At 42.7% G+C, this 24,055-nt stretch overlaps 3 protein-coding genes across 6 annotated transcripts in view; 1 reads left to right on the top strand and 2 right to left on the bottom strand.

Annotated features, from left to right (window-relative positions):
- Positions 1–163: 163 nt before the first annotated feature.
- LOC135514243 (golgin subfamily A member 1-like) lies at positions 164–13,915 on the bottom strand. Of its 2 annotated transcripts, XM_064937582.1 has the most exons (24): positions 13,715–13,915; positions 12,897–13,210; positions 10,741–10,831; positions 10,004–10,078; positions 9,254–9,351; positions 9,141–9,173; positions 8,916–9,044; positions 8,478–8,647; positions 8,198–8,309; positions 7,968–8,051; positions 7,614–7,739; positions 6,077–6,172; positions 5,849–5,944; positions 5,638–5,733; positions 5,303–5,434; positions 4,826–4,921; positions 4,610–4,699; positions 4,290–4,392; positions 4,005–4,165; positions 3,699–3,857; positions 3,509–3,568; positions 3,147–3,371; positions 2,945–3,031; positions 164–2,064 (listed from the first exon to the last, which is right to left on the bottom strand). In XM_064937582.1, exons 2-24 carry the CDS (start codon positions 13,023–13,025, stop codon positions 1,984–1,986), a joined length of 2,529 nt encoding a protein of 842 aa, XP_064793654.1. In that variant the 5' UTR covers positions 13,026–13,210; positions 13,715–13,915; the 3' UTR covers positions 164–1,983. The 2 variants fall into 2 exon arrangements, with proteins under 2 accessions (XP_064793654.1, XP_064793655.1); XM_064937583.1 differs by lacking the exon at positions 10,004–10,078.
- A 1,036-nt stretch (positions 13,916–14,951) lies between these two features.
- On the bottom strand, positions 14,952–20,454 carry LOC135514242 (serine/threonine-protein phosphatase 6 catalytic subunit-like). Of its 2 annotated transcripts, none has more exons than XM_064937580.1 (7): positions 20,335–20,454; positions 19,616–19,711; positions 19,417–19,482; positions 17,814–17,955; positions 17,589–17,668; positions 17,226–17,435; positions 14,952–15,847 (listed from the first exon to the last, which is right to left on the bottom strand). In XM_064937580.1, the coding sequence occupies exons 1-7, from the start codon at positions 20,407–20,409 to the stop codon at positions 15,599–15,601; spliced, it is 918 nt and encodes a 305-aa protein (XP_064793652.1). In that variant the 5' UTR covers positions 20,410–20,454; the 3' UTR covers positions 14,952–15,598. The 2 variants fall into 2 exon arrangements, with proteins under 2 accessions (XP_064793652.1, XP_064793653.1); XM_064937581.1 differs by having other exon boundaries at positions 15,758–17,123.
- Positions 20,455–21,217: 763 nt separating this feature from the next.
- Positions 21,218–24,055, top strand: part of LOC135514240 (multiple epidermal growth factor-like domains protein 9) — a 34,426-nt gene continuing 31,588 nt past the window's right edge. For both annotated transcript variants that reach the window (XM_064937578.1, XM_064937577.1), the window contains exon 1: positions 21,218–21,906. In XM_064937578.1, the coding sequence (XP_064793650.1) occupies positions 21,354–21,906 (553 nt within the window). In that variant the 5' untranslated portion in view covers positions 21,218–21,353. The remainder of the gene's footprint in view (positions 21,907–24,055) is intronic.

Raw genomic sequence — 24,055 nt, 5'->3', positions numbered from 1 at the left:
TTACTTTGTTCTGCTGCATCTCTGCTTTACTTAGAATCATTAAGATTGTACACTGGCCCGGAGAACAATTATGAAAACAAGCCTTTATGTTCACAATATAAATTGAAACAAAAAATGGTTTAGTTAAATGGTAGCGCTTGTTAAAATGCAACTGAAGAGAATCTGTAGTGATTTATTTTTATTTTTTTGTTAAAAACCAGAGTTGAACACATAGCGGAATAAAACAGAAGGTTCAAAAAAGCATCATGTTTTTGATATTGACCTTGCAGTACATTGATAAGTGGAGTCATAGTCACCTGTGATATCGTAGTTCTATGAAACTACTTCAGGCAGATTGCTTTCAAGCCCTCACTGGAGTGTGATATCAGGTACTATTCAATAACAGGTCACTGTTAATGAAGTGTGGTGTTATCATTGAATGTAGATCATGTCCATTTTAAGAAAGTTTAAAGCCCAAAGGTTGACTGACTATAGAAACATGATGAATGTGACCAAAAAAAATGCTACAGTATTGTAATGTTACTAGACACATGGAGATTTCTCACTGCATGTTATGGGAGTAGAATTAAGAGTGCAGATTGGTGTATTCCTGCCTTGCACCTGGTTCACATTCTGGTATAAGGCATGCATACAGTATTCACTGGTCTTTCCTCCAGTACAACATGAATGCCCTCTCATTGTAGGCTCATAAACAGGGTCACTTCTTGCAGGATGCCAATGAACAGTGAGACAGAGAGTCAAGCCAAGACTGGCAACATGGACAGACAGATACATGGTGTAAAATACTGCAAGAGGTCAAACAAAAATCATTTACATCCAGTGATTTATAAAGTTCTCAATGAATATGTACAGTTTTCATATATAAATAGGACATATGGAATGTCATTTACACAAACACAAGGCAGGTAAAGGTAGAGCACATCCTCCGATAATTCTTATTTAGATATTGTTCAATAATGATTTACTTAATCAACATTATTAAGAGTCACTCCTCTCCTCTTTACATAACATTTTCCCATTAATATCAATGCCATTGATGTATGGCTCTCACATCAAACCTTCTCATTCTAACATGATACATTTCTACATAAGCCCCCTGTAATTAATATTTTTATAGGAAAGAACCAAATGAAAGACTGTTGTGAAGGGTCCTTCAGAAATCTTGGCGGTTATTAAATCTTAAGGTTATTATCATCATCATCATCATTGTGTACTCCCAACAGAGACATTTGAACACAGAGACATAAATCAATCTTCTCAGTCAAACAGAGTCGTGACAGTCTGGTAGTTCTGACCCATCGCACTCTTAACACCTGGCCAATTCTGTAAGACATACTTGTACTGTGTGCATCAAATATCTCATGTTAACTTAATTCCAAGAGGGAGAAGGGTTACTCTTAAAGGAGTACTTAGTGTTAGCGCAGTGACTGGAAGTTTATGGTAACTGCTAGCATGCTAGTAAATACCATATACTTCCAGTCATCGGCTAACGGTAGTGAGCATTGGCTCGCAAAACTACAGTACCGCTAACTTCCTTCACACTGGATGAAGAGACATAAACATGGTATCCATGAGTTCATCTGACTCTGGGGAAGAAGATAAATGCCAAAATCTCAAAGTATCACTTGAAGGTTAACATTTAGCAATGCATCAATACCATGTCTGCTTTAACCATTTTACTTGTAAATAAAATCACCGCCAACAATTTTTTTTTTTTTTTTTTTAAATGACAAGACTGACTTTCCAAGTCATTGTGGAGCCCTTCTCTGTCCTCTTGAAGAGCAAGAACAATGTCCTTCTAAGGAGAGATTGAAGAGCTACATAGGAATCTGTCACGTCAGAAACCATTTTAAAGCTTAAGTAGTGTCCTCTTCACAATGTTCAGTTGGTTACCACAGTGATGGGAGGCATCATGCAAGGACATGATAACAGTAATGTGTGTGTGTCTCTGTCCTCTCCACAATTCTTCCTCTCTCTGTCCACTCAGCTCCAGTGAGCAGGCGCCCCTGAAACGGACGGCCGAACAATACCCTTTGGAGAAGGCTTGGATCCAAACCAGGACATCTGAAAAACACAGCAATGTTTTCCCATTATATCAAATGAAATACATGTAACACTGGACTATTACTATAGTTACAACTGGGGAAGAAAAATAGGAGGGAATTCATCTGGCAACTGGAGGGCTGCTGGGTTCACATCCTGAAGACATTCCCCTATTGTTGGGCCCTTGAGCAAGGCCCTTAACCCCACAACTAGCTCTCCATCCAGGGGTGCTGCATTGCAGCTTGACCCTGTGCTTGTCTCAACTGTATATGTGATGTGTGCTTGAAAGCAATGGTAGCCCAGACTGTTGTCTCTTTCCAATTTTATATGACACATGAATTGTCCATTTTTTATACTCTTCTATAAATTCCCTATTCGCCAGTCTCTAATTAACTATATGCTTGCAACTGTTGCGCACAGCAGGTGCCTTAAGTCCGTGTCTTCATGTGTTTGTACAGCACTGATGAAGGCATAAGGCCCAAACATATTAGCACTTCCACCTTCTGTATTCTTCAGAGCATGGATTCAATTAATTATTCTATTTTTCCATCTCGGCCTCCTTGGGTTTTTCCCTTTTCATGGTTTTGAGTGCGAGTACTTTTGGAACTCCACAGATATTTTCTCTCCCACGCACCGGCCGCCTTTTTTTCTAGCCTGTGCACAAACCCTCATACTGGCTTTCTAGCCTCTAAAATAACAGTCTTCCTCCGGATGCAGCTTAGATATTCAAAAATAAACAACAAATAGCAAGTGCACTTACGAAATGAGGCCAATTGAGAACAAAAAAAAAATTGTGTCATGGCCTATTTCATTTGACACACGCTGGCTGTGTTATGGTTATAACGCCCATTCATTTGACACAGAAGTTTCAGGGGACAGATGTCTGAAAGGAGAAAGTCACCTTGTACTCCAGTGTCTCTTTTAACATGTCCTCTTCCTCACCAGTGAAGTTCAGCAACACAGACACCGCTCTGATCAGCTGATAGGCCTATGAGACAGAACGAGAGGGGGACAGAGAGAGATTTAGACTTCAGCCAAGACCATAGACATCCAATACTGAGGAGGCTAGCTATGATAACAGGGACCAGGTAGATTGCGCTCACCTCAGCCTCTCTGGACGACATAAATTTTAGCACCACGTGTTTGAGGTACTCGAAGTTGATCTCTCGTGAGTCATTGAGGTCAGAAGTGTTGGTGACAGTGGTGTTTGGGCCAGGGGCTGGGGATGCAGCGGGCTCTGTAAAGGTTCTGTCTAGCCTCTCCTGCCTCTCTCCTCTCCCTTCCTGGGCCCTTTCCTTCTCCTCTAACTCAGTTTCAGGTTTCAGCTTCTGCAACAGGAACACACAGGCACAAACTATCACACACAAAACTCAGCACACGGACCATATTCAATTAATGGAACAAAAAAATGATTAGATTTAGATTGGATTCTCATACTAAAAAAAAAGGTATCTAAATGTCTCACCAGCTCCTTCTGCAAGGTCCTCTTCAGCTCGGCTAGCCTCTGCTGCAGCTGCTTAATGGTCTGTAAAGCAACAGGATTCCAATCAATAAGAGTACACACAAATTAACCTGCTCCGGATATTTCAGACAAGGAGTAATTATCCAAACATGCCTGTGTGGGGATCATGGTTTTCGTTTGGTCCAGTACTGACCTTGTTCTTGTCACTAAGCTGCTGCTCCAGGTCTCTGTTGGCCTCCTGCATGTGGTCCAGGTCGTCCACGGTCACAGTCCCATTCTGGTCCGGTTCACACACCTCTGGAGTCTGCAGCTGCAACGTCAGGGTCTCCACCTCCACCTCCAGCTCAGACACCTGAGACACACACACACACAGTCAGAAAACACATACAAAAAGTCCAATCTGTAATGACAGACTTGAGTTATGTACAGTATGGAAGCTAAGAAGGACATTAAGAACAGGTTTAGTGTCTTAATGGCTGTGCCCGCTGTGTGTTCAGACCCGTGACTGGCAGGAGTCCAGATGCTCGTTCTGGGTGAGGAGCTCCTGCCTCAGGCTGACCAGCTGGCTGTCCTTCTCCTCCTCCCTCTCCTGGGCCCATGCCCGCAGCCTCTCCCCCTCCTCCTGCAGCTGGGACAGGGAGCTCTGGGCCGTCTGCAGCTCTGCAACACAAACACAGTAGAAGGGAGCATCAGACACCACACGGTATGAAGTCAACTTCCAAATTCACATAGCATGGGAGACAGAGGAAAAGTGCACCCGACAACAGAGAAACCAAGTGTTTACCATTGTGAAGTGTTTGGAGTTCCTCCTCTCTCTGCTTCAGCTGCTCAGTGACGTGGGCCAGTTCCTGCGATGTTTTTTGATGTGACGCAGTCATCTGTCCTACCTGGAAAGAAGACCGTGAACGTCCAATTTATTTATGAGCACAATCGACAAGCTGAATTCATGAATTTGAAAAACACATCACTCAAACTGCCCGAGTATGATTAAGCCAATAGCATTGGCAAGTTTTGGAAACCTCATTCCAACAGAGTGTAGAGAATATGGTTTGTTATTTGAAAGAGTACAGAAATGTACGATGTAAGTGTGATGTCTCTCCAGACCTGTAGTTGGAGCTCCTCCTTCTGCTTCCTGGTGTCCTCCAGAGCCATGGCTATCTCCACACTCACCGTCTGCCTGCTGCTCAGCTCTGACTGGGGTGACATACAGGGACATCATTGAATGAATTTTTTTCTTAAAACTCTTGTTTGTTTATCAGGAAATCCGTGACTTCCTGTTTTCAACTGACTGCCTAATATAAAGCAGGAAGTGTGTCTGACCCTAGCCTGCTCCAGCTCCTCTTCCCGTCTCCTCAGAGCCACGTCAGCTTCATCCCTCCCTCTCAGCAGACATCCTCTCGCCTCCTCCAACTCATGCTGGGAAACACGAAACAGAGATGGGTGGGTGAGAGAGATGCGGGATAGGGACAGAGAAACACAGATAGGGACAGAGAAACACAGATAAAGGGAAGTTAAAGAAAGAAAAGCAGAAAGAAAGTGTAGGAACACAGCCTTGTTTGAGTCCCGTTCCATGCCAGCCCTGTAGCCGAGATCAAATTACATGGCAACAGATTACCAATCCACCGAGACCAGTGGATAAACTGATCAAAATCTGCATCGAAATGATCAAATACCAAAGTGAAAATGTGCCTTAACAGTCAGGCAACAAAACTATGCAGCACATGTCACTGAGAACAGTTCAGTGAACTAAAATGTCAACATCTACAGATCAAGTGAGAGCTGACAACTGTAACTCACAATCCTAGCTTGGGCAGAGGTCTGCTCTGTGTCTTTCTCTGTCTGCAGTGCAGTGAGCTGCTCCTCCAGCCGGCCTGCCCTCTCCTGGCCCTGCTGCTGCAGACTGACCCTCTCCACACTCCACTCTGCCTGCTGGGGGTGACCACAGGGAGAAAGGGCAGTCTCAGCATCACACATGCTTACATTAACTGTGTCCCTGGCTCCCATAGGATACATGAAGAAGTCTAATCAGTTTAAATAAATAAGAGGTTCAACTGCATTTGCTCCAGCCTCAGCTTCAACTTCATTTACAGTGGTGGTAGAGCACCTTTCACCGTAATCGGACAAATATTTACCAGTTTGTCCAGAAGTGCTTGCTTGTCAGTGATCTGCTGCTCAGTGTTCTTGAGCCTCTCGTTGCTCTCCTGCACCTGCTGTTCCAGACCTGCAATCTGTAAGACAGAGCAACATGGGGCCGTGTGTGAGAGCACAAGAAGAAAGACTGAAGAGAGAGCACAGGTCTGAAATGCCTATATCCTTCTATCCCACCAGTGCCCCTTCTCTTACCTGTTCGTCTGTTCTCTCTCTGTAGTTCTTGGAAGAGTCGTCTTTGTGCCGTAGCAGGTTCTGTAGTTCAGTTACATGGTGGTTGATTCTGGATATCTGGGAGAGTAAAGATACAATATGCTTACCAGATGTGTTCACACAATTGTTCATTTGTTGCTGTTATGCAATGGAGCATCTAAGCCAGTTGCATGTGAAGTCGTATATCATTGTGATGAAGAGGCTGTTTACCTGAGTCTCCAGTGAGCTAACCGTGTCCGCATGGTTGGTGCGTGCCTGCAGCAGCTCCACTCTCGTGTCCTCCAGCGTCTGCTCCAGAGTGGACTTCTACACATTACCACACGGGGGGAGACGAGGATTGCTCAACACTTAAACTGACCCTCTGTACCTTAGCACACATGCACTCACACACCCATATACACAAACACACTCACGCTGCATACACACCACGACTGCTCCTATTGGACTATATTTATTATTGCTAAACATATCTACATATCCCACTTCCCCGGCACATGTGTAAATATTATACATTACTTTTGTTTGAGTGCCTTCCTTGCATTTATACTTTTTCTAAATGATTATTCTATTGTTACTCCATTAAGATGCTATAAATGATGTCAGATCTCAGGCTCTGTGCTTCACAGCGCGGTCTGCGTTTTGACTGACAGCTGTTCTGAACTTGAGCACCGAATGGGACCAGTAGTTGCCTCCATCCCTCACGCTAATTGGGCAACTGGAAGAAATTGGCCGCAGAACACGCACCTAAATGCACTCACAATTCCTTTCTATGATCATCAGAATGATGATCTGTTTCTCTGAATTGCCTTGTGGAAGCCTAACTAAGTTCGTATTTTAGAACTTTGCTAGTCGTGTTGGCAATTGAGCAACCTTCCAAATGATGCCCACCTGACAAAGAATGCAATTTATAATGGACAGTTTTGTGATTTCGTAAGCAGTAATTGTGTGAGGCGGGGCTGCAGGGCTGTGTTCAAAACAACTACAAGTGTGTTCGCTCTAGTTCCTCAACGCCACAGCTAGGAGAGCTCTAAAAACACCTTTCTAGTTGAAGACTCTTCTTTGAGTCATCAAAGTATATGGAAGTGACTTAGGAACTGTGCACACTTTGGAGACAGCAGTTCGTCCTCTCAGTCAAACCCTTGTTATTCTTTTGTCCTGTTGCACCTACACCACATTCTTTCAGGAACATTCTTATGTTACTAAATTTATCCAGAATATTTTAAGATTTGCTTATCAACAAACGTGGCAGGAAGTACAGTAAATGTAAAATGCACAAAATCAACAGTGCAATGTGTCGTGTCAGGTGTACTGCTGTATCCTGAACTTTGGTCTAATAATTCCCCCATAATCTTCTAACTGCTCTCTTTCAATTGCTACCGTGCTTATGCATTTCATATTTCTTCTGTAAGAAACATTTCAATTTAGCCCTATCCATATAGGCCAAGGGTTAAGCTTCTATTTGTGTTCATTATTTGTTCGATTCTTATGGTTGTCGTACTGTTGAAAGGTCAACCTGCAAGTAAGCATTTCATTGTACCGTGTACACCATGTGTTTCTGTCCACATGACTAATAAACTTGACTTGAAATGCATCACCATTCAAATCTAATTTTATTTGGCACCTACTTCATAAACTACAGATGTGGACTAACAGTGAAATGCTTACTTACGGTTCTCTATGGTCTTTTCCTTATACCAATTCCACAGGAGTCCCTCTGTCTTTAGGATTAGCTGACTGTTGTAGTTACCTCTTTGAGCAGCTCCTGGAGGAGCTCGTCTTCACTCAGGTTGCCCTGCAGACGTCTCTCCAGAGAGGAGACCTTCTCCTGCAGGTCCAGCAGCACACGCTCCCTGTCCTCATCAGTCACTGCTGCCTGGGGACCACAACAGGGAGAGAGAGGGATGGGTCAATTACAGAGCACACTGGGTGAGGAGGAGGGTTTAGAGATTGTCAATTCCATGGTAACGGAAATACGCTGACACTTCAATTTGTCACTTTAAAATGTATGCCAAACAAAAACATTTACTGGAAAAACTGCAGATTTGGAAAACAGAAATATGAAATTGCCCATATAAGGAGTTACATTGTGATCTGGTCTTACCTTTTGTTGCTGCAGCTTCAGGGCATTGTAATCAGTTTGTAAGGTATAGAGAGACTTCTCTACAGCTGCTTCAGCGCTCCGCGACTGAGAACACACACACACACAGAGAGAGATTACTACATTGTGAATAATTTTTTAAACTGTATTCATATGCTGTCATTACAGATATGTACCACTTCAATACAGTGAAAGGATTTTTAAAGGAAGAATCTATGGGTTAGAGGACTAACCTTCTGGAAGTCCTCAGACACCTGTTGGATGACCTTCTGCAGGTTCTGGCCTCTGCCCTCCAGCTCAGCGATCTTCTTCTCCGCCTTCTCCTTGACCTCCAGCAGCTCCTTTCTTAAATGAGACCACACACACACACACAACCCTGTACTGTTAGACAACAACCAAATCCTCAGGCAACCCAGAAGAAAACAGGCAAACTCTCCCTTATACAACTTCATTTTCTATTTTTTAAAGAGGTTAGGGGAGCAAGATCTTGCAATCACTGTGTCCTGTCCTAACCTTTCGATCTCCAGCTCGGTGTTGAGCCTGCAACTTTCCTGATGCTCCTCTCCCAGAGCCCGCAGCTTCTCCTGGGCTTCGGACAAACCCTTCTTGGCCGTCTGCAGCTCGGTCTCCTTCTGCTGGAGCTCTCGCTCCCGCAGGCCCTGCTGCTCCTCCTTCCTTAGTAACTACCAGAACGAAAACAGGAGACACCACAGAAAGGACATCACTAAAACAAATGTTTAACTACCATTATTGTCTAGGGTAATAGGAACACTTTTTTCTCCCACCAAAGTGCTGTTTAACCAAGGTGGATGGCTACCGACATAGCTACAGCTTGGATAAGAATAGACAGACAGACAAAGCATAAAACTACCATATGTTTTGAATTGCCTCCTACATGCCACGTGGTGGGTTAGAGTTAGACAGTAGGACCTTGATGTCAGTAGTGCGTACCATGTGTTTGACTTTGGCGAGCTCCTGCTGCTGGAAGCCATCCAGCTCGTCCAGGTCATCCCTCTTCTGGAACAGAGTAAGGCTCTGCTCCATCATCTCATCTAGCCGCACAGACAGAGATGCCTTCTCCTGAGGGGCCCCAGACAGAAGAGATCTCTCATCTACACAGGCAATGACTGACTGGCTGAATGAGAACCTAGAATATTAGTTAGATGTTAGGAGTACCTGCTCCAGCGTAGACATCCTTTCCATCCATTCCTACAGTCAAAGACAGGAATTAATCGAACTATAAACACACACAAACGTATGCCTCGTGGTGCAAAGGATATGATGCTCACCTGATCTTTCTTGTCCAGGGCCAAAGCCATGCCTTCGGCCATTTTGGCTCTATTGGTCTGGTGAGTCTCATTCTGGTCCTGCAGTTTCCTCATGGAGGCTGCATAGTAAAAGAGAGAGAAAGAGGGGAGAGAGAGAGAGAATGAGCAATAGAACTGGCTAGCCAAAGATGTCTCAATTGAAACAGCAGGTTGTAGATTTGTCAGTGGCTAGTAGCTGCTAGCTTTGAAAGGGTGAGAGTAATATTGACCATAGAATGTGTCCAGTAAGCAAAAGCTAGGTGTTTCCCATAAGCAGGCAAGCAGTGCATCTAACCATGGCCAACACAGACATCCCAAATTGACTTATTTGTAAAGATGTTTTATTGTTATTGGTTACATTAGTACATTGGTGTTTGTTATAACATTGATTATTATAAAAAAGGGGAAGTAATAGACATTTACATACTGATAAAACTTCCACTGTTTTATATGGTCTCACATAATTGTCATAGCAGAAATACTTACCTACTTCCAAACAGTGCCACAAACATTTAAAAACAATTATATGTCAACAACAAGACATTGTTTCAACAATATATATATATATATATTTTAAATATTGAAACCTATAGACGTGACAGCATATGATTCTGAACCCCTCCTTGATTGATTGACGGTGCGTTGGGTGACCATTAACACAGCCAGCAGACAAACAAATGAGAGAAAGAAAGAACGCAAAATGGGAGGAGATTGGAGAATAAAGGTACGTACAATCCTGATGTTTTTCTAATGCAATTTCAAGCTTGTCCTTGGTCTTCTGCATAAGTCGGAGCTGCTCAGCGTAGTCTAGAGGCAGGAGGTGTGGTGATGGAACACCAACAGCACATAAAACAAACACGTACACACACACAGGAAAGGGGGGGCAGGTGGATGAGGGTAGAAGCCATGGGGAGGAGGAGGAATAAAATAAAAACATGATTGAGAAAAAAAAAATCACAATGATTTTCTTAGATGAGAAAACCATTATGGTTAAGAGGCTGCGTGAAGATGTGCAACCTTTAACCTTTTCTAAGGGGTCACACACACCACCTCTAAGGGAGGAGTAGCTATCACACTAATCTGGGAGAAAAAAACACACAGAACCTAAAAGGTAGACTAAATGCCATGGCATTTGCTCTTAATGTTCACCAGATGGGAATGTGGTAAATAATAAAGAAACATTGTAAAAGATACCATATCATACCATTTGTGAGGGTGTTAAGTTCAAAAGCCATGAGGTCGAGACTGAAGCCAGACACCCGTTGGTTATGTGACCTTTCACCTGAGCGTACTGCTCTTGGTAAAAGCTGTCTCTAAGACACAGATCTAGAATCAGCTTACCCACCACCAAACCTAACCTTAATTGTTGTTGGGGTAAACGCAAAACTAACCTTAGATGAGTGTCTAGGCCTGGGTGCAACCACCTCATCCTACTCTGATTAAACTGGTTCCATACAGACATGTCTTACCTGATAGTTTGGCCTCCAGCTTGCGAATCTGATCATTCCTCCTGAGGATCTGGGAAGAGAGGTCGTCCCTGGAGCTACTGCCATCAGAGGCCTGGAGGTCAACACAAGACACAGAGAATAGAGGGGTTCCTCATCAGCACAGCAGGTCACACTGGAGCTTCCATGGTTATGTGGCAGAAGGTACTAGAAACATATGCTGTGGATGTTGAAGAGTCTGAAATATCCCACTTACAAGATATATCAAAACGATATTTCATATCAGAGGTACCCAACTCATGTCTATGAGTGTGTTTAGGGCAATTCCATGGTAACAGAACGATGCCGAGACTCAATTATAATTAAAAAACAATTACTTCAAATTTAAACAAACCATGCAACTCTATGCACAAGGCCTACTTTTAACAATTTCCAGTGAACATTTTACAAAATCACATTTTACTCGGAGAACAGCGCAGATGCAAACCGTCATTGTTACCAAACTTTGCATTTGCACTGCTCTTCGTGTAAATGTGTTGTTGTTCAATTTTCTGTGGAAATGGCCCTTTACCTAAATTTGATGTCATCCTGATTTCACTTCACTACAAATTTGATGAGGGATAGCCTACCAGTTGATTTGATCTCACTGCCAGTCAATGACTTAAATAATTCAAAACGGTGCAAACGAGAAAGGAAAGACATCAGCCCCAAGACACTGGATCTGACTAACACTGTAAAATCAGCCACTCCATTCATAGTGTCAAACATGGAGGGGGGGCAGAAAATACCAACTGAACAGATCAACACTTCTGATGCTTTTCCAATAACATCAACACAATTCAGTATCTAATGATATTCTGAAAGTTATATCAGGTCTAAAACAGCAGTGCAATGTGGAATAACACCATCACATTGACTACTAACTAGCCTCAAAGATTTAAGCAGAATTGTCTCAACATACAGTATGTTAAGCTCCCTTCTCCAAAAGAGAAAAGGACCATTGTGCGTTTGCTCTAGTGCCTACTTGTCATGTGTGGTCAAGTGAACAGAGCAGGGCAGATCTGACACCTGAGCTGGAGCTTCATGTTACACAGGTTTTTGCCTTAAGACACAACAATGCATTAAAGGCATAGTTTGGGATTTTGGCAATTACTTTTTATGCATCTGCTTCCGGTATGAAGAAAGTTGAGTTTTGCTAGCTATTGCTAACTAATGTTAGCACAATGACAAAGTCTACAGGAACAGCTAGCATGCTTGCTGTTTCCATAGACTTCCAGTCATTGCACTTAAACTAGTAAAGCAATTGCGCTAACGCTAGTTAGCAACTTCCTTCAAACTGCATGCAGAGACATAAAAATAATGTTTAAGACATCATCTGACTCTGGGTAAGTAAAGAACGGGCCTCATTGCCGAATCCTGAACTATCCCTTTAACCTGCTCTACAATGGGGAATATTTCTGAATTAATGTCATCATTGACAAAAGAGTGGTGGTATCGTACATTTACACACTTGACCATGGAATCCACTAGCTTCTGGATGCCAATCTCCAGACACACCTAACCATATAACAACAGGCTAGCTGACTCACTGACCCAAATCATAATCAAAGAGACACTGTTGACTTGTATATAAAAAGACAATTACACCAAACTTCAAATTGCAGCAAATTGCTTCACTGCTCTTTCCCTGCAAGTCTTGTACATTAGGCCTACTTTTTTTGCTGATATTCATAAAGCCAACAGTGAATGCAGCACTGTTGACATCACGGTGCAGGGGCATTCTGATATGCTGCATGTAAATGGTAGTGAATTACATCATCATGACAGTCCCTGGTGCTCTTATCTGGCCACAGAGGGAAACACTAATGGAGGGCCTGGGCCATTATGGTCAGGTAGGGGCCACAGAATCTCTCAAAACACTGAGAAAACTGATAACATGATAGGCTATGTTGAATTGAAAGAGCGTAAAGGATATAAATTACCTTGGTTTGCATTTCATATGTGCAAAACTTAAGCCTATTCAAATTAGAGGCCAGAAGCCATCTTTTTTTCCTTGATGTCTTCCTTGCAGAATAGCCTGGGTAACCTTGTTTCGTGTCATACGACCAACTACTCTTCGTGGGTTGAAAAGATGACTGGCATGGACTGTGTGACATTTAGGTAACAATATTGGTACTTACAAAATCATCCCCGGAGTCTGCTCCCACTGACGTAATGGACTCTTTGCTGCAGGAGCGAGGCATACGGACTCCGGTCCGGGGAGCTGTGGCAGCCTCCTCAGCAATCTTCTTTTTCAGTTTGGCAAACATCTCCACCTTGCCTTAGTGTTTCTTTACCCAAGTGTACTGCCTGCTACTAGTTCTCTCCCCAAAAGCTCCACAATGCAAGTGCTCTGTCACTCAGGCTGTGGTCGTTCAGAGTCCCAGAACAGCTGTATTCCAGTGTAGCCTCCTCTCACGGGCAGGGGAATTGTCATTGTCATTCCTCTTTCAATCTGAAATAGACAACAGAGAGCGACTCATGGCAATCAGCACGAAAACTATTAGAGATGCAGAATAAGGATATGCTACAGTCTGTAGCTACCTTATACGTCGTTTTGGCCTTATGATTTGTCATGTCACCAGATTAGTTGACAGATTGGTGACAGCAGGTTTAGCTAGCAGGTTTACGAATACATACATATGAAGAGGCTAATGATATTTCAGCTGGATGACAAGACGATGTAAATTAGCTAGCTACTCAGTATTGGCAATGATAGCTGCCTGTTTGCTTGCTTTCGTTAGCAGTTTCCGAATAATTCGTTACCATTCTGTAAAAAGCCCCACATTTCGAGATTTAAGAAATCCGTTGGTCCCAGCTAACTGTTCACGGCTGTTTGATCATGAATTCCAGGAAAAGACAGATGATTTCAACAAATGATAGTTATCAGCTAGCTCCCTAGCTAGCTATTGTTATCCTAGCTCGCGAACTTAGCCAGCTGATCAAGGGAATCTCTTACCGTATGAACTCCGACAAAGTCACACATTCCTAGAGAAGCCCATTGTGTTCAACGTATTCTCTGCGACGAGTAACAACTCTACAGTTTCCCAATATAATACATCTACAAATATACTGCTTTACGACAAATGTGTTACTATGTCTGGACTCTATTTTGGCTAGCTCTCTTACATCAACACGTAATATGCTAGTACACTCTGCGTCCGTGTTCATTGGACAAATCTAAAAGGGTGTGGAAAGGGATTCGCTCTACTTCATGTCAGTCAACAAAAGCAGTATGCTGGAACCTGGAGGTCATAAAATGCATTGATTATACACTACGTGGCCAAATGTATGTGGACACTTCTTCAAATTAGTGGATTCAGCTATTTCAGCCACACCCGTTGCTGACAGGTGTATACAATCGAGCACACAACCATGCAATCTCCATATACAAAACATTGGAGTAGAATGGCCCATACTGAAGAGCTCAGTGACTTTCAAAGTGGTACCATCATAGGTTGCCACCTTTCCAACAAGTCAGTTCATCAAATTGCTGCCCTGGTCAACTGTAAGTGCTGTTATTGTGGAGTGTAAACGTCTAATAGCAACAATGGCTCAACCGCGAAGTGGTAGGTCACACAAGCTCATAGAACGGGTCAGGCAAGTGCTGAAGCTTGAAAGCACATAAAAATGGTCTGTATTTAAACCAAATACTTTTAGACTTTTACTCAAGTAGAAGTGTATTGGGTGATTTTTACTTTAGTCATTTTCTAGTAAGGTATCTTTACTTTTACTTAAGTATGACAATTTAGTACTTTTTTCATCAATGGGATAAATTGGAATGCCGACTGCGAGCCAGGCCTAATCGCCCAACAAAAGTGCCCGACCTCACTAATTACATTTACATTTAAGTCATTTAGCAGACGCTCTTATCCAGAGCGACTTACAAATTGGTGAATTCACCTTCTGACATCCAGTGGAACAGCCACTTTACAATAGTGCATCTAAATGCTCTTGTGGCTGAATGGAAGCAAGTCCCCGTAGCAATGTTCCAACATCTAGTGGATTTCCTTGTATTTACTGATTAACAGTAATAGCAGAATCTCTCATTTTGATCATTTCCATATGAACTAGCTCATCCTGTATCACAGTCAGTTCACACAAGTAACCACAGCTAGGCTTACTGCTCTCATAGGCCTGCCCATCTTTAGATCAGTGGTCTTCATCTTAAGATGTACTTCCCTCAATTATCAGGCTTATAGCTTTATTATAATACTACATTACATGAGAACTAAGTGCATGAATAAATTCTCATTAAACATATTTCTGAACAAAAACAATATTTCTCATATGTGCTGTTTCTGATTTGAGTGATTTATATATATCTACACGATAAACAAAATTCAATAAATAGAAAAAATTACAACAAAAAAAATCAAACATCTGAGAAATAACATATTCTATAGGCTGAATAGGTTGCAAATTGACCCAAGTCAAACTGAAACTGAAACAAGTCAAACAAACTGACTTCTTCCTTTAAAGTGGCTAAAAGTGATCCTGTTTCACTTCATGTATTCTTATTGTGAACTACCATAATGAATTTAATCTAACATGCCATGCGTTAGATAAAAAACATAAAATATTGACACTGCTATCACCTAAAACATAGTGGTATTACTTGATATGGTACCTCTGTGTCAATGCATGTGGGTTGGTACACAGAGCTACAGCAGACACAAAAACTTGCAGTATGAATATAATGTACACACTATAATAAAATAGGAATGACAAAATCAGTGGAGTCACTTCAACAAGAGTTGTTGTCGCTCCTCTGAATGTGATGCATTACAAATGTGGTGTTTGATAACAGTGTGGTGGAAGCTGATGATCGTTAGTGCAGTGTTTATAGGAAATATGGTGTCGTTGTTCTGGGTGGAATGACTCTCTCTGAGTCGGGCACTGCCCGGAACAGCTTGGGCTCCCTCGTATTGGCGTCTTTGAAGACCATGATGGAGGCAATGTTGCCGCAGCGATAGCAGTAGTTAGGAGCCGACCAGACTGTGACCAGCTTCTCATCAAACATAAACTTGTAACCCTCATGGACTAACTGGTGTGCCCGACAGATCAACTTCAAGTTGTTGATGTGAGCAAACTGCACATCGAGGGATAATTAATGAAAAAAGAAAGACAGTGAGATAAATGTGAATGTGAGAAAAAAAAACATTACTATTACCCATTTCATGTACAGTACCAGTCAAAAGTTTGGACACACCTACTCATTCAAGGGTTTTTCTTAATTTTTACTATTTTCTACATTGAAAAAACACAAATGGAATCATATAGTAACCAGAAAGTGTTAAACAAATCAAAACATATTTTATATTTGAGATTCTTCAAAGTAGCCACACTTTGCCTGGATGACAGCTTTGCACACGCTTGGCATTCTCTCAACCAGCTTCATGAGGTAGTCACCTGGAATGCATTTCATTTAACAGGTGTGCCTTGTTAAAATAATTTGTGGAATTTCCTTCCTTCTTAATGCGTTTGAGCCAATCAATTGTGTTGTGACATGGTAGGGGTGGTATACAGAAAGATTGCTTATTTGAGCTATTTTACCAAATAGGGCTAAGAAAAATTACAGTCCATCATTACTTTAAAACATGAATGTGTCAATCAGGGAAAATTTCAAGAACTTTGAAGGTTTCTTCAAGTGCAGTCGCAAAAACCACCAAGCACTATGATGAAACTGGCTATAATGGGGACCATCACAGGAAAGGAAGACCCAGTTACTTCTGCGGCAGAGGATAAGTTCATTAGAGATAAGTGCACCTCTAACTGAAAAGAAACCACTACTAAAGGACACCAATAAGAATAAGAGACTTGCTTGGGCCAAGAAACACGAGCAATGAACATTAGACCGGTGGAAATCTGTCCTTTGGTCTGATGAGTCCAATTTAAGATTTTATGGTTCCAACAGTCGTGTCTTTGTGAGACGCAGAGTAGGTGAAGGGATGATCTCTGCACGTGTGGTTCCCACCGTGAAGCATGGAGGAGGAAGTGTGATGGTACTTTTCTGGTGACACGGTCAGTGATTTATTTAGAATTCAAGGCACACTTAACCAGCACGGCTACCACGGCATTCTGCAGCGATACACCATCCCATCTGGTTTGTGCTTAATGGGACTATCATTTGTTTTTCAACAGGACAATGACCCAACACACATCCAGGGTGTGTAAGGGCTATTTGACCAAGAAGGAGAGTAATGGAGTGCTGCATAAGATGACCTGGCCTCCACAATCACCCGACCTCAACCCAATTAAGATGGTTTGGGATGAATTGGACTGCAGAGTGAAGGAAAAGCAGCCAGCAAGTGCTCAGCATATGTGGGAACTCCTTCATGACTGTTGGAAAAGCATTCCAGATGAAGCTGTTAGTAAAAATAAAGAAAAACCTTTGAATAAGTAGGTGTATACAAACTTTTTACTGGTACTGTATGTCTATTACCATGTGAAATTGACAATGTACTCACCTCATTGGTGACCTTTGCACCAAACAGCCACCCAGCTCCCCTGGGGCTGATGGCCCAGGTGTCCACATCCTCGGGGTCTGACCACACAAGGTCACAGAATGCTCCCTTGTGGGGGATCTCTTGGTTACGCTCAATGGTTCTGATCTGGTCCAGGGTCTTTATGTCCGGAGAGAGGCCCCCATGAACACACAGAATCTGCTCATCCATCAGCTGGCACAACAAAACAACCAAAGCACAGCATTAGAATGCTGAGTAACTGAGACAGTGGAAAATATCTTCATGTTGGCTTGATATGCTAAAATTGTGCCATGGGGGCTGTTAATGCAGGAAATCAGAAATACAAAGCAATAGAGTTACACTCACCGCTGCAACTGTTAACATATCAAATACTTTGGTACAGTAGCGCCAGGCATTTGCATTTCCATATTTGGTTTGGCATTCATCTGAAAGGCAACATAGACCAGGAACATCCCATTTATAACTAGAGCACCTGGAGTCAAGGGTTTGCAATGTACATCAATTACAAATGTGTTAATACAACATTTGGTTAGGTTGGATATGGTGAACTAATGATGAAGAAAATCTCACCATAAAATCCATACACTTGGGTTATCTGCCTGCTTTCGTGGTTTCCTCTTAAAAGTGTGATGCGGTCAGGCCATTTTGCTTTTAACACCAGCAGGTATGTGAGCGTCTCCAAGCTGTAATATCCCCGGTCAACAAAATCACCCTGCAGAGAATCAAATACACAGAATCCTGATGGGTACATTATTGATGGACGTTGTAAACAATATGAAACACAAGGCAACGGTGTGGCTCAGTTCATAGAGCATGGCGCTTGCAATGCCAGGGTTGTGGGCTCGATTCCCATGGGGGACCAGTGGGGAAAAAGTACACTCACTATTGTAAGTCACTAAAATGTAACAGCAAACATGTTGTCCCCCACGAATGATGCAGCGTCTGACTAACACATTTCAGTTAATTACTATAGCTTGGGCCGATCAGTAACTTTGTAAAGGCCAGATCTTTATGGCAAGACGCATCATTCACCCACATTTCGTCAAAATTGGCCCAGCTGTCTGAGATATCGCATGTGATTTAAAGCCAATTTATGCTTGATCCCAAAATATGGTCAGAGGCGTCGTGTGACACAATTGCGGAGCCTCCAGAGGCATGCAGAAGCAAAAATTTGTTTCGTACTGTATCGCCATGCACCTCTAAAATGTTGTAACAATGCGGAGTGCTCTGAATAGCTCCGCATTGACATGATTGGTTGACCGTAGGTGAGGTCCTGTATAAACACAAAGTCACTTCCTTTACAACTTCCTTTGGGTCACAGCACATTCGGGTGTGGAAGGGAATTCAATTGTAGACCTGTTAGACAAAAGAGCTTTGAAACAAGATATAATTGATATTAATGTTCCACTAGGTAGAGGTGAGGCCAAATGTAGGATCAGAGCCATTTTGATAGATGTGTGGCAGAAGAGATGGGACTCTGAGCCCAAGGGCTGGAATTTATATGCCCTCCAAAGAATTGTTGGGGACCAAGATTCAAAGGTCAGATTAGGAAGGAAGAAGTGGCGTTTGCTCGATTGCGCTTAGGACATTGCACATTGAACTCGCCATTACATCTGGTTGGCAAGCATGTGAATGGTTTGTGTCTGGAGTGTATGGTGGATTAAACCGTGGAGCATGTGTTGTTATATTGTTGTAAGTGTGTTGAAGAGAAGGAAATATTGAAGTGTTGGGTCAATGAGGTTCGACAGGGTTGGGGGGGTTTGGAAGGGATTTGGGGGATGGTCTATCAGAAGTTGGTAGGGCTCTTTTTTATTTTCTCAGAAGTACTGAGTTGGGTAGGAGGATTTAGAAATGTTGTAAACCGTGATTGACCACACACTAAAGCACAGTATGTGGCTGCACCTTCACATTTGTTTCATAGAAGAAGAAGGCATCATCCTTCACAACAGCTCTGCAAAGCACAAGTAGTATGAATGCCTTGACTTCTGCAGAGGCTGTATCACGTAAGTGCTGCACGGCCAATGCAGATGTCAAATTGTCCATGTAGCGCCTTTAACCTATGAACAGACGGTCGGAGAAAGATCCAGTCCCCTCCTCGATTTCATCATGGGGGGGGGGGCAACAATAACATAAATGGAGTGGACGAGGGGATAATAGTTGAGTTTATACCCACCAGGAAAATATAGTTTGTGTCTGGGACCTGTCCTCCGGTTCTGAAGAGTTCACACAGATCATAAAACTGATTGAATGAAGAAACAACCAAGTTAACTTCAGAATTACTGGAAAATAAAGAATGCAAAGAAATAGAATATAAGAAAACAAATATTTAACAATGATGCTCTATGGCTGTGAAGGTCAATGAAGTAGCCTACCTGCCCGTGTATATCCCCACACACTGTCACTGGGGTGGACACAGGCTGGACATTGGATTCCTCCAGCAATAGGTCACATACATAGTCACATAACCTCTGAGGAAAAAAAACACGCACACCTTTAGAATAAGGAGGAGTCTGATGTGATGTGTGATGTCAAGCCCAAGCAATGATTTAATGAATGAATGTCATAATAGCAACATCCATAAACTAGTGACAACTAAGCTCCTGAGTGGCACAGTGGTCTAAGGCATTGCATCTCAATGTTAGAGGAGTCACTACACATCCTGGTTCGATTCCAGACTGTATCACAACGGCTGTGATTGGGACTCCCATAGGGCAGGGCACAATTGGCCCAGCGTCGTTAGGGTTTGGAAAGGATAGGCCGTCTATTGGGGAAGGCCGTCATTGTAAATAAGAATTTGTTCTTAATTGACTTGCCTAGTTACATCAAATAAATAAAAGCTACTGTAAATGGCACATTTTATATCATACCAATAATTGTGTCAAGCACGATGATGACATTCATTGAATTCAAATTATTGGGTATAATGGCATCACAGTCTGTATGTGTGATTTTAGGTCAGTTTAGATGGTCATTGATTTAGAAGTGATAGCCATTTTGCCATTATTTAGGTCTGATAAGTAGGCTACTTACTATACGTGCTGCTCATCGGGCTTATTTCAGTGATCGCCATTGCAAAGGCAGTGATTCTCACCTTGAGGTCGTTTTCAGGTAAATATTTACACTGCTTGGCAATCTCCTCATATTTATCCAGGTCCAGTGGCGCCATTGTATCAGCTGTTCGCTAAATTGTTTATACCCTTCTTAGCCTACATGTTTGGTTCAGTCGAGCGGATTTAATTTGCGTTGTGCTGCCATCTGCTGTGTGGGTTATGCACTACTTTGGCCTTAGATTGTATAGGCTCCAGATCTCCGGACAATGTATATTGTGGGCTCTTTAAGGATTGTCTAATCATATAATCAAATGCTTAATTATTCAGTGTAACAGCTCTGTTTCATTGAACTTGTTGGGCAGCTCATGTCACTGCTGATGAATGACTGTAGACGACAGGTGTTTAGGCCTATAGCCACATAGTGGAGCTCGCACACAGTAGAAACAATGGGTGATTAGGCGACAGCGCGCACATATCCTACAGCGTAGGCATAATAAACATCCCCATCTTTTTTCTCGAGTCTAGGCCTAAAGTCCTGGATAGCTTATTTTTTCAGCGTGTTGCTGCTTATAGGGGGTACATCGATTAAAGAGGGGCATATGCTATTTCATGAATAGCCAAGGCCTAATGTCCCATAATCGAATGGATGTAATGTCTAGTCTAGGCTATAATCATAAAATAACGTAATTTTAGATTATTTATATTTGTTTTAAAGTGTGTCAAATGAAAAATCAAACATATTTCTCATTGCACTCATCGCGCACTGGCTCACGATTACGCATTGAACCAATCAAATTCCTTTGCGATGGGGAAACAAACGCACCTAGCCATACCACGAGACCTCCCCTCAATGCCCTCATTGGCTGAAGGGTATGACAATCCAAAGCGTTTCCTTTCATTGCGCTGGGCTAGGTTGAACTGAAAGTGAAGTCAAGAAGCTGCGGGTAGTTCGGTTCGCAATCACTGGGTAGCAATTGCGAACAACATAGGCTAGTCCATTCAGGGAAAGGTCTGAGACAGACCATTACTAAAGGCTTTACATGGAGAGCTGAAATTGAATATGAGGTTAACGGCCTTAATGATGTACATATCCCCGGCTTTGCTATTTATTTTGTATATTGGATTTTCTGATGCTGCACCTCGCATCAACTCCTACAATGCGTCGCCTATCTCCAGGAAGCCTCGCTCAGCATCCGAGAGCTTGGAGCAGCTCTACACCACCTTGCCCAATCGTTTACCTGAGGACAGGTTTGTTCTCGGCCTAGTAACTGGGCTCACGCCGTCGCCCACAATTGTCTCCGCCAGAGCGACCAGCAAAACGATACAGGTCTCCACGGTTCCTGTCTCGCCAACCGCAACCACAATTCAGCCACCGACAACGGACCCTATAACCCCAAAGCCAAGCATAGAAATTATTTCAACTCCTATGCAACAAATAATGGCGTTGAGCTCCAGAACATCAAATTCAAGCAAAAGATCCACTGATGCGCGATCAGTTTTTCCTCCAGAAAAAACGCTGCAGACCGTGGTCTCCATGGTTTCTCAGCGGACGACAAATGATGCGTGGTCTTCAGATAACATCGATGCAAAGATTACCTCCGACAATAGTCAAGGTGAGCCTATGTTGGCGCTTAGATGTGATAAGAAAACATATAATGTTCCAAGGCGCATCAATTGTTATGTTATATTGTGTTGTGTATAGAATACCCTCTGCCACACCTCCACAATGGATACACCTCATTAGACTGATAGCCTATATGGAATTTTACTCTCTGACCTTTAATCACCTCACACGTTCACTTATGTTTGCAGAAATGTCCATTTTCATGCAAAAAATAATAATAATCTATTAACATGTAACCAAAGGCACAACCAAAACGTCCGCAGTATGTCTTTTTGACGCAGAGCGCAGGCAGGCGAAGAAACTGAGATTGTAGAAACAATAGATCGTGGACCTCAAACCATGGACGGCTTTCTCCTTGCAAAATGATCAGTCATAACTAAATGATCCATATGAATTAGGACATACCGTTTCCAGAGTAATATTACTATAGGCTACGTTTGGCGTTCCCAGAGATGGTGGGGCCTTTATTAGGTAGGCTATGTATGTGACATACGTAATTATGGTGATTGCATGGGAAGGGGGAGGAGGGTGTTTATCCCTTGTTTTTATTCATCCATCCACACAGACTTCTCCATGTCTGCATATAATTGCCACCACGATAAGGTTTATTTTTCCTACAAGCAGACAACACGTGTCCGTTTGGACAGTGGTTTGATCCCCATGGCCTTTGTGTCTATTTAACATCCTTAGACCGATGGGGGACAGGGGAATGTTACGCCACATCCAATCAAAATGAGCAGTCCAAGACATGAATAAACCAGCACTGTTATAACCTTAGCGGATTATGTTGTCTCCCACCTCCCTCGTCTCTGGCCCCGCTGTTCTACGCTTGAAGTATTGCATGAAGATAAACGTTCCGACAGTCGCCTCCAATGTAGAGATTGGGGTGAGCAACACTTGAAAGTCTACACACCCCTTCCACATTCTTCACATTTTACTGCCTTAGATGTACACTTCCTAATCCACATTTTCAAAAAGAAAGAACAATTATTTAAAAATGTCCTAATTACTAAGAAATACCAAATTAGAATATATTGATTGCAGCTGTGAATCATTTTGAAAAAGATTCTACCAACCTAGCACAACTTTTAGGGAAACTTCTTTTTTTTAAAGCAGATTTAAAATCAGGATGGTGACCTGACTATTCAGGTAAACTCAACACCTCTTGGAAATCCATTCTGGAATTGCCCCACTCTATCCTTGGGTTAGCTTTTCAGATTTTCAGAAGACTGGGTGGATTTTCTTTTGATCCTAACAAACCTGATCCTTTCATATTTCTTTTGATCCTAACAAACTCCCCAGTCCTTTCCGGTGACAAGCATACCCATAACATGATGCTCGCACCACAATACTTGAAAATACAAAGACATCAACAGCATGGATTACAGGCAACATCCACATCGAGCTAAAGACTAGAGCTGACGCTTTCAAGGCGCGGGACACTAATCTGGATGCTTATAAGAATGCCCACAGATGAACCATTAAACAGGCAAAGCATCAATTCAGGACTTAGATTGAATCCTACTACACCGGCTCTGACACTCTTCAGATGTGGCAGGGCTTGAAAAATACTACGGACTACAAAGGGAAACCCAGCCGCAAATGCCCAGTGACGCGAGCCTACCATACGAGCTAAATGCCTTTTATGCTCGCTTCGAGGCAAGAAACACTGAAGCATGCATGAGAGCACCAGCTGTTCTGGACGACTGTGTATCACGCTCTCTGTAGCCCATATGAGCAAGACCTTTAAACAGGTCAACATTCACAAAGCCGCAGAGCCAGACGGATTACCAGGACGTGTACTCAAAGCGTGCCCTGACCAACTGGCAAGTGTCTTCACTGACATTTTCAACTTTCCCGGCCTGAGTCTGTAATACCTACATGTTTCAAACAAACCACCATTGTCCTTGTGCCCACTAAGCTAAGGACCCTGGGACTAAACACCTCCCTCTGCAACTGGATCCTGGACTTCCTGACGGGCCACCCCCAGGTGGTAAGGGTTGGCAACAAAACATCTGCCACGCTGATTATCAATACTGGGGCCCCTCAGGGGTGCGTGCTTAGTCCCATCCTGCACTCCCTGTTCACCCATCACTGCGTGGCCAAGCACAACTCCCAACACCATCATTAAGTTTGCT

This window comes from Oncorhynchus masou, chromosome 25 (genome assembly GCF_036934945.1).
Source record: "Oncorhynchus masou masou isolate Uvic2021 chromosome 25, UVic_Omas_1.1, whole genome shotgun sequence".
NCBI classification, from domain to species: Eukaryota; Metazoa; Chordata; class Actinopteri; order Salmoniformes; family Salmonidae; genus Oncorhynchus; species Oncorhynchus masou.
This window is presented reverse-complemented; position numbering and strand designations above follow the sequence as displayed.

Bases quoted from the DNA above. Each gene is read 5' to 3' on its own strand.
- LOC135514243 (XM_064937582.1), bottom strand. From the start codon at position 13,025: ATGTTTGCCAAACTGAAAAAGAAGATTGCTGAGGAGGCTGCCACAGCT. The intron at 4,166-4,289 runs GTAAACACTTGG...TTTGTGTTGCAG, and splicing joins ACTCCAAACACTTCACAATG to AGCTGCAGACGGCCCAGAGC. The intron at 3,032-3,146 runs GTGAGCGCAATC...TCTGTCTCATAG, and splicing joins TGTCGTCCAGAGAGGCTGAG to GCCTATCAGCTGATCAGAGC.
- LOC135514242 (XM_064937580.1), bottom strand. From the start codon at position 20,409: ATGGCGCCACTGGACCTGGATAAATATGAGGAGATTGCCAAGCAGTGT. The intron at 19,712-20,334 runs GTGAGAATCACT...TTTTTTCCTCAG, and splicing joins TACCTGAAAACGACCTCAAG to AGGTTATGTGACTATGTATG. The intron at 17,436-17,588 runs GTGAGTGTAACT...TTGTTGTGCCAG, and splicing joins ATATGTTAACAGTTGCAGCG to CTGATGGATGAGCAGATTCT.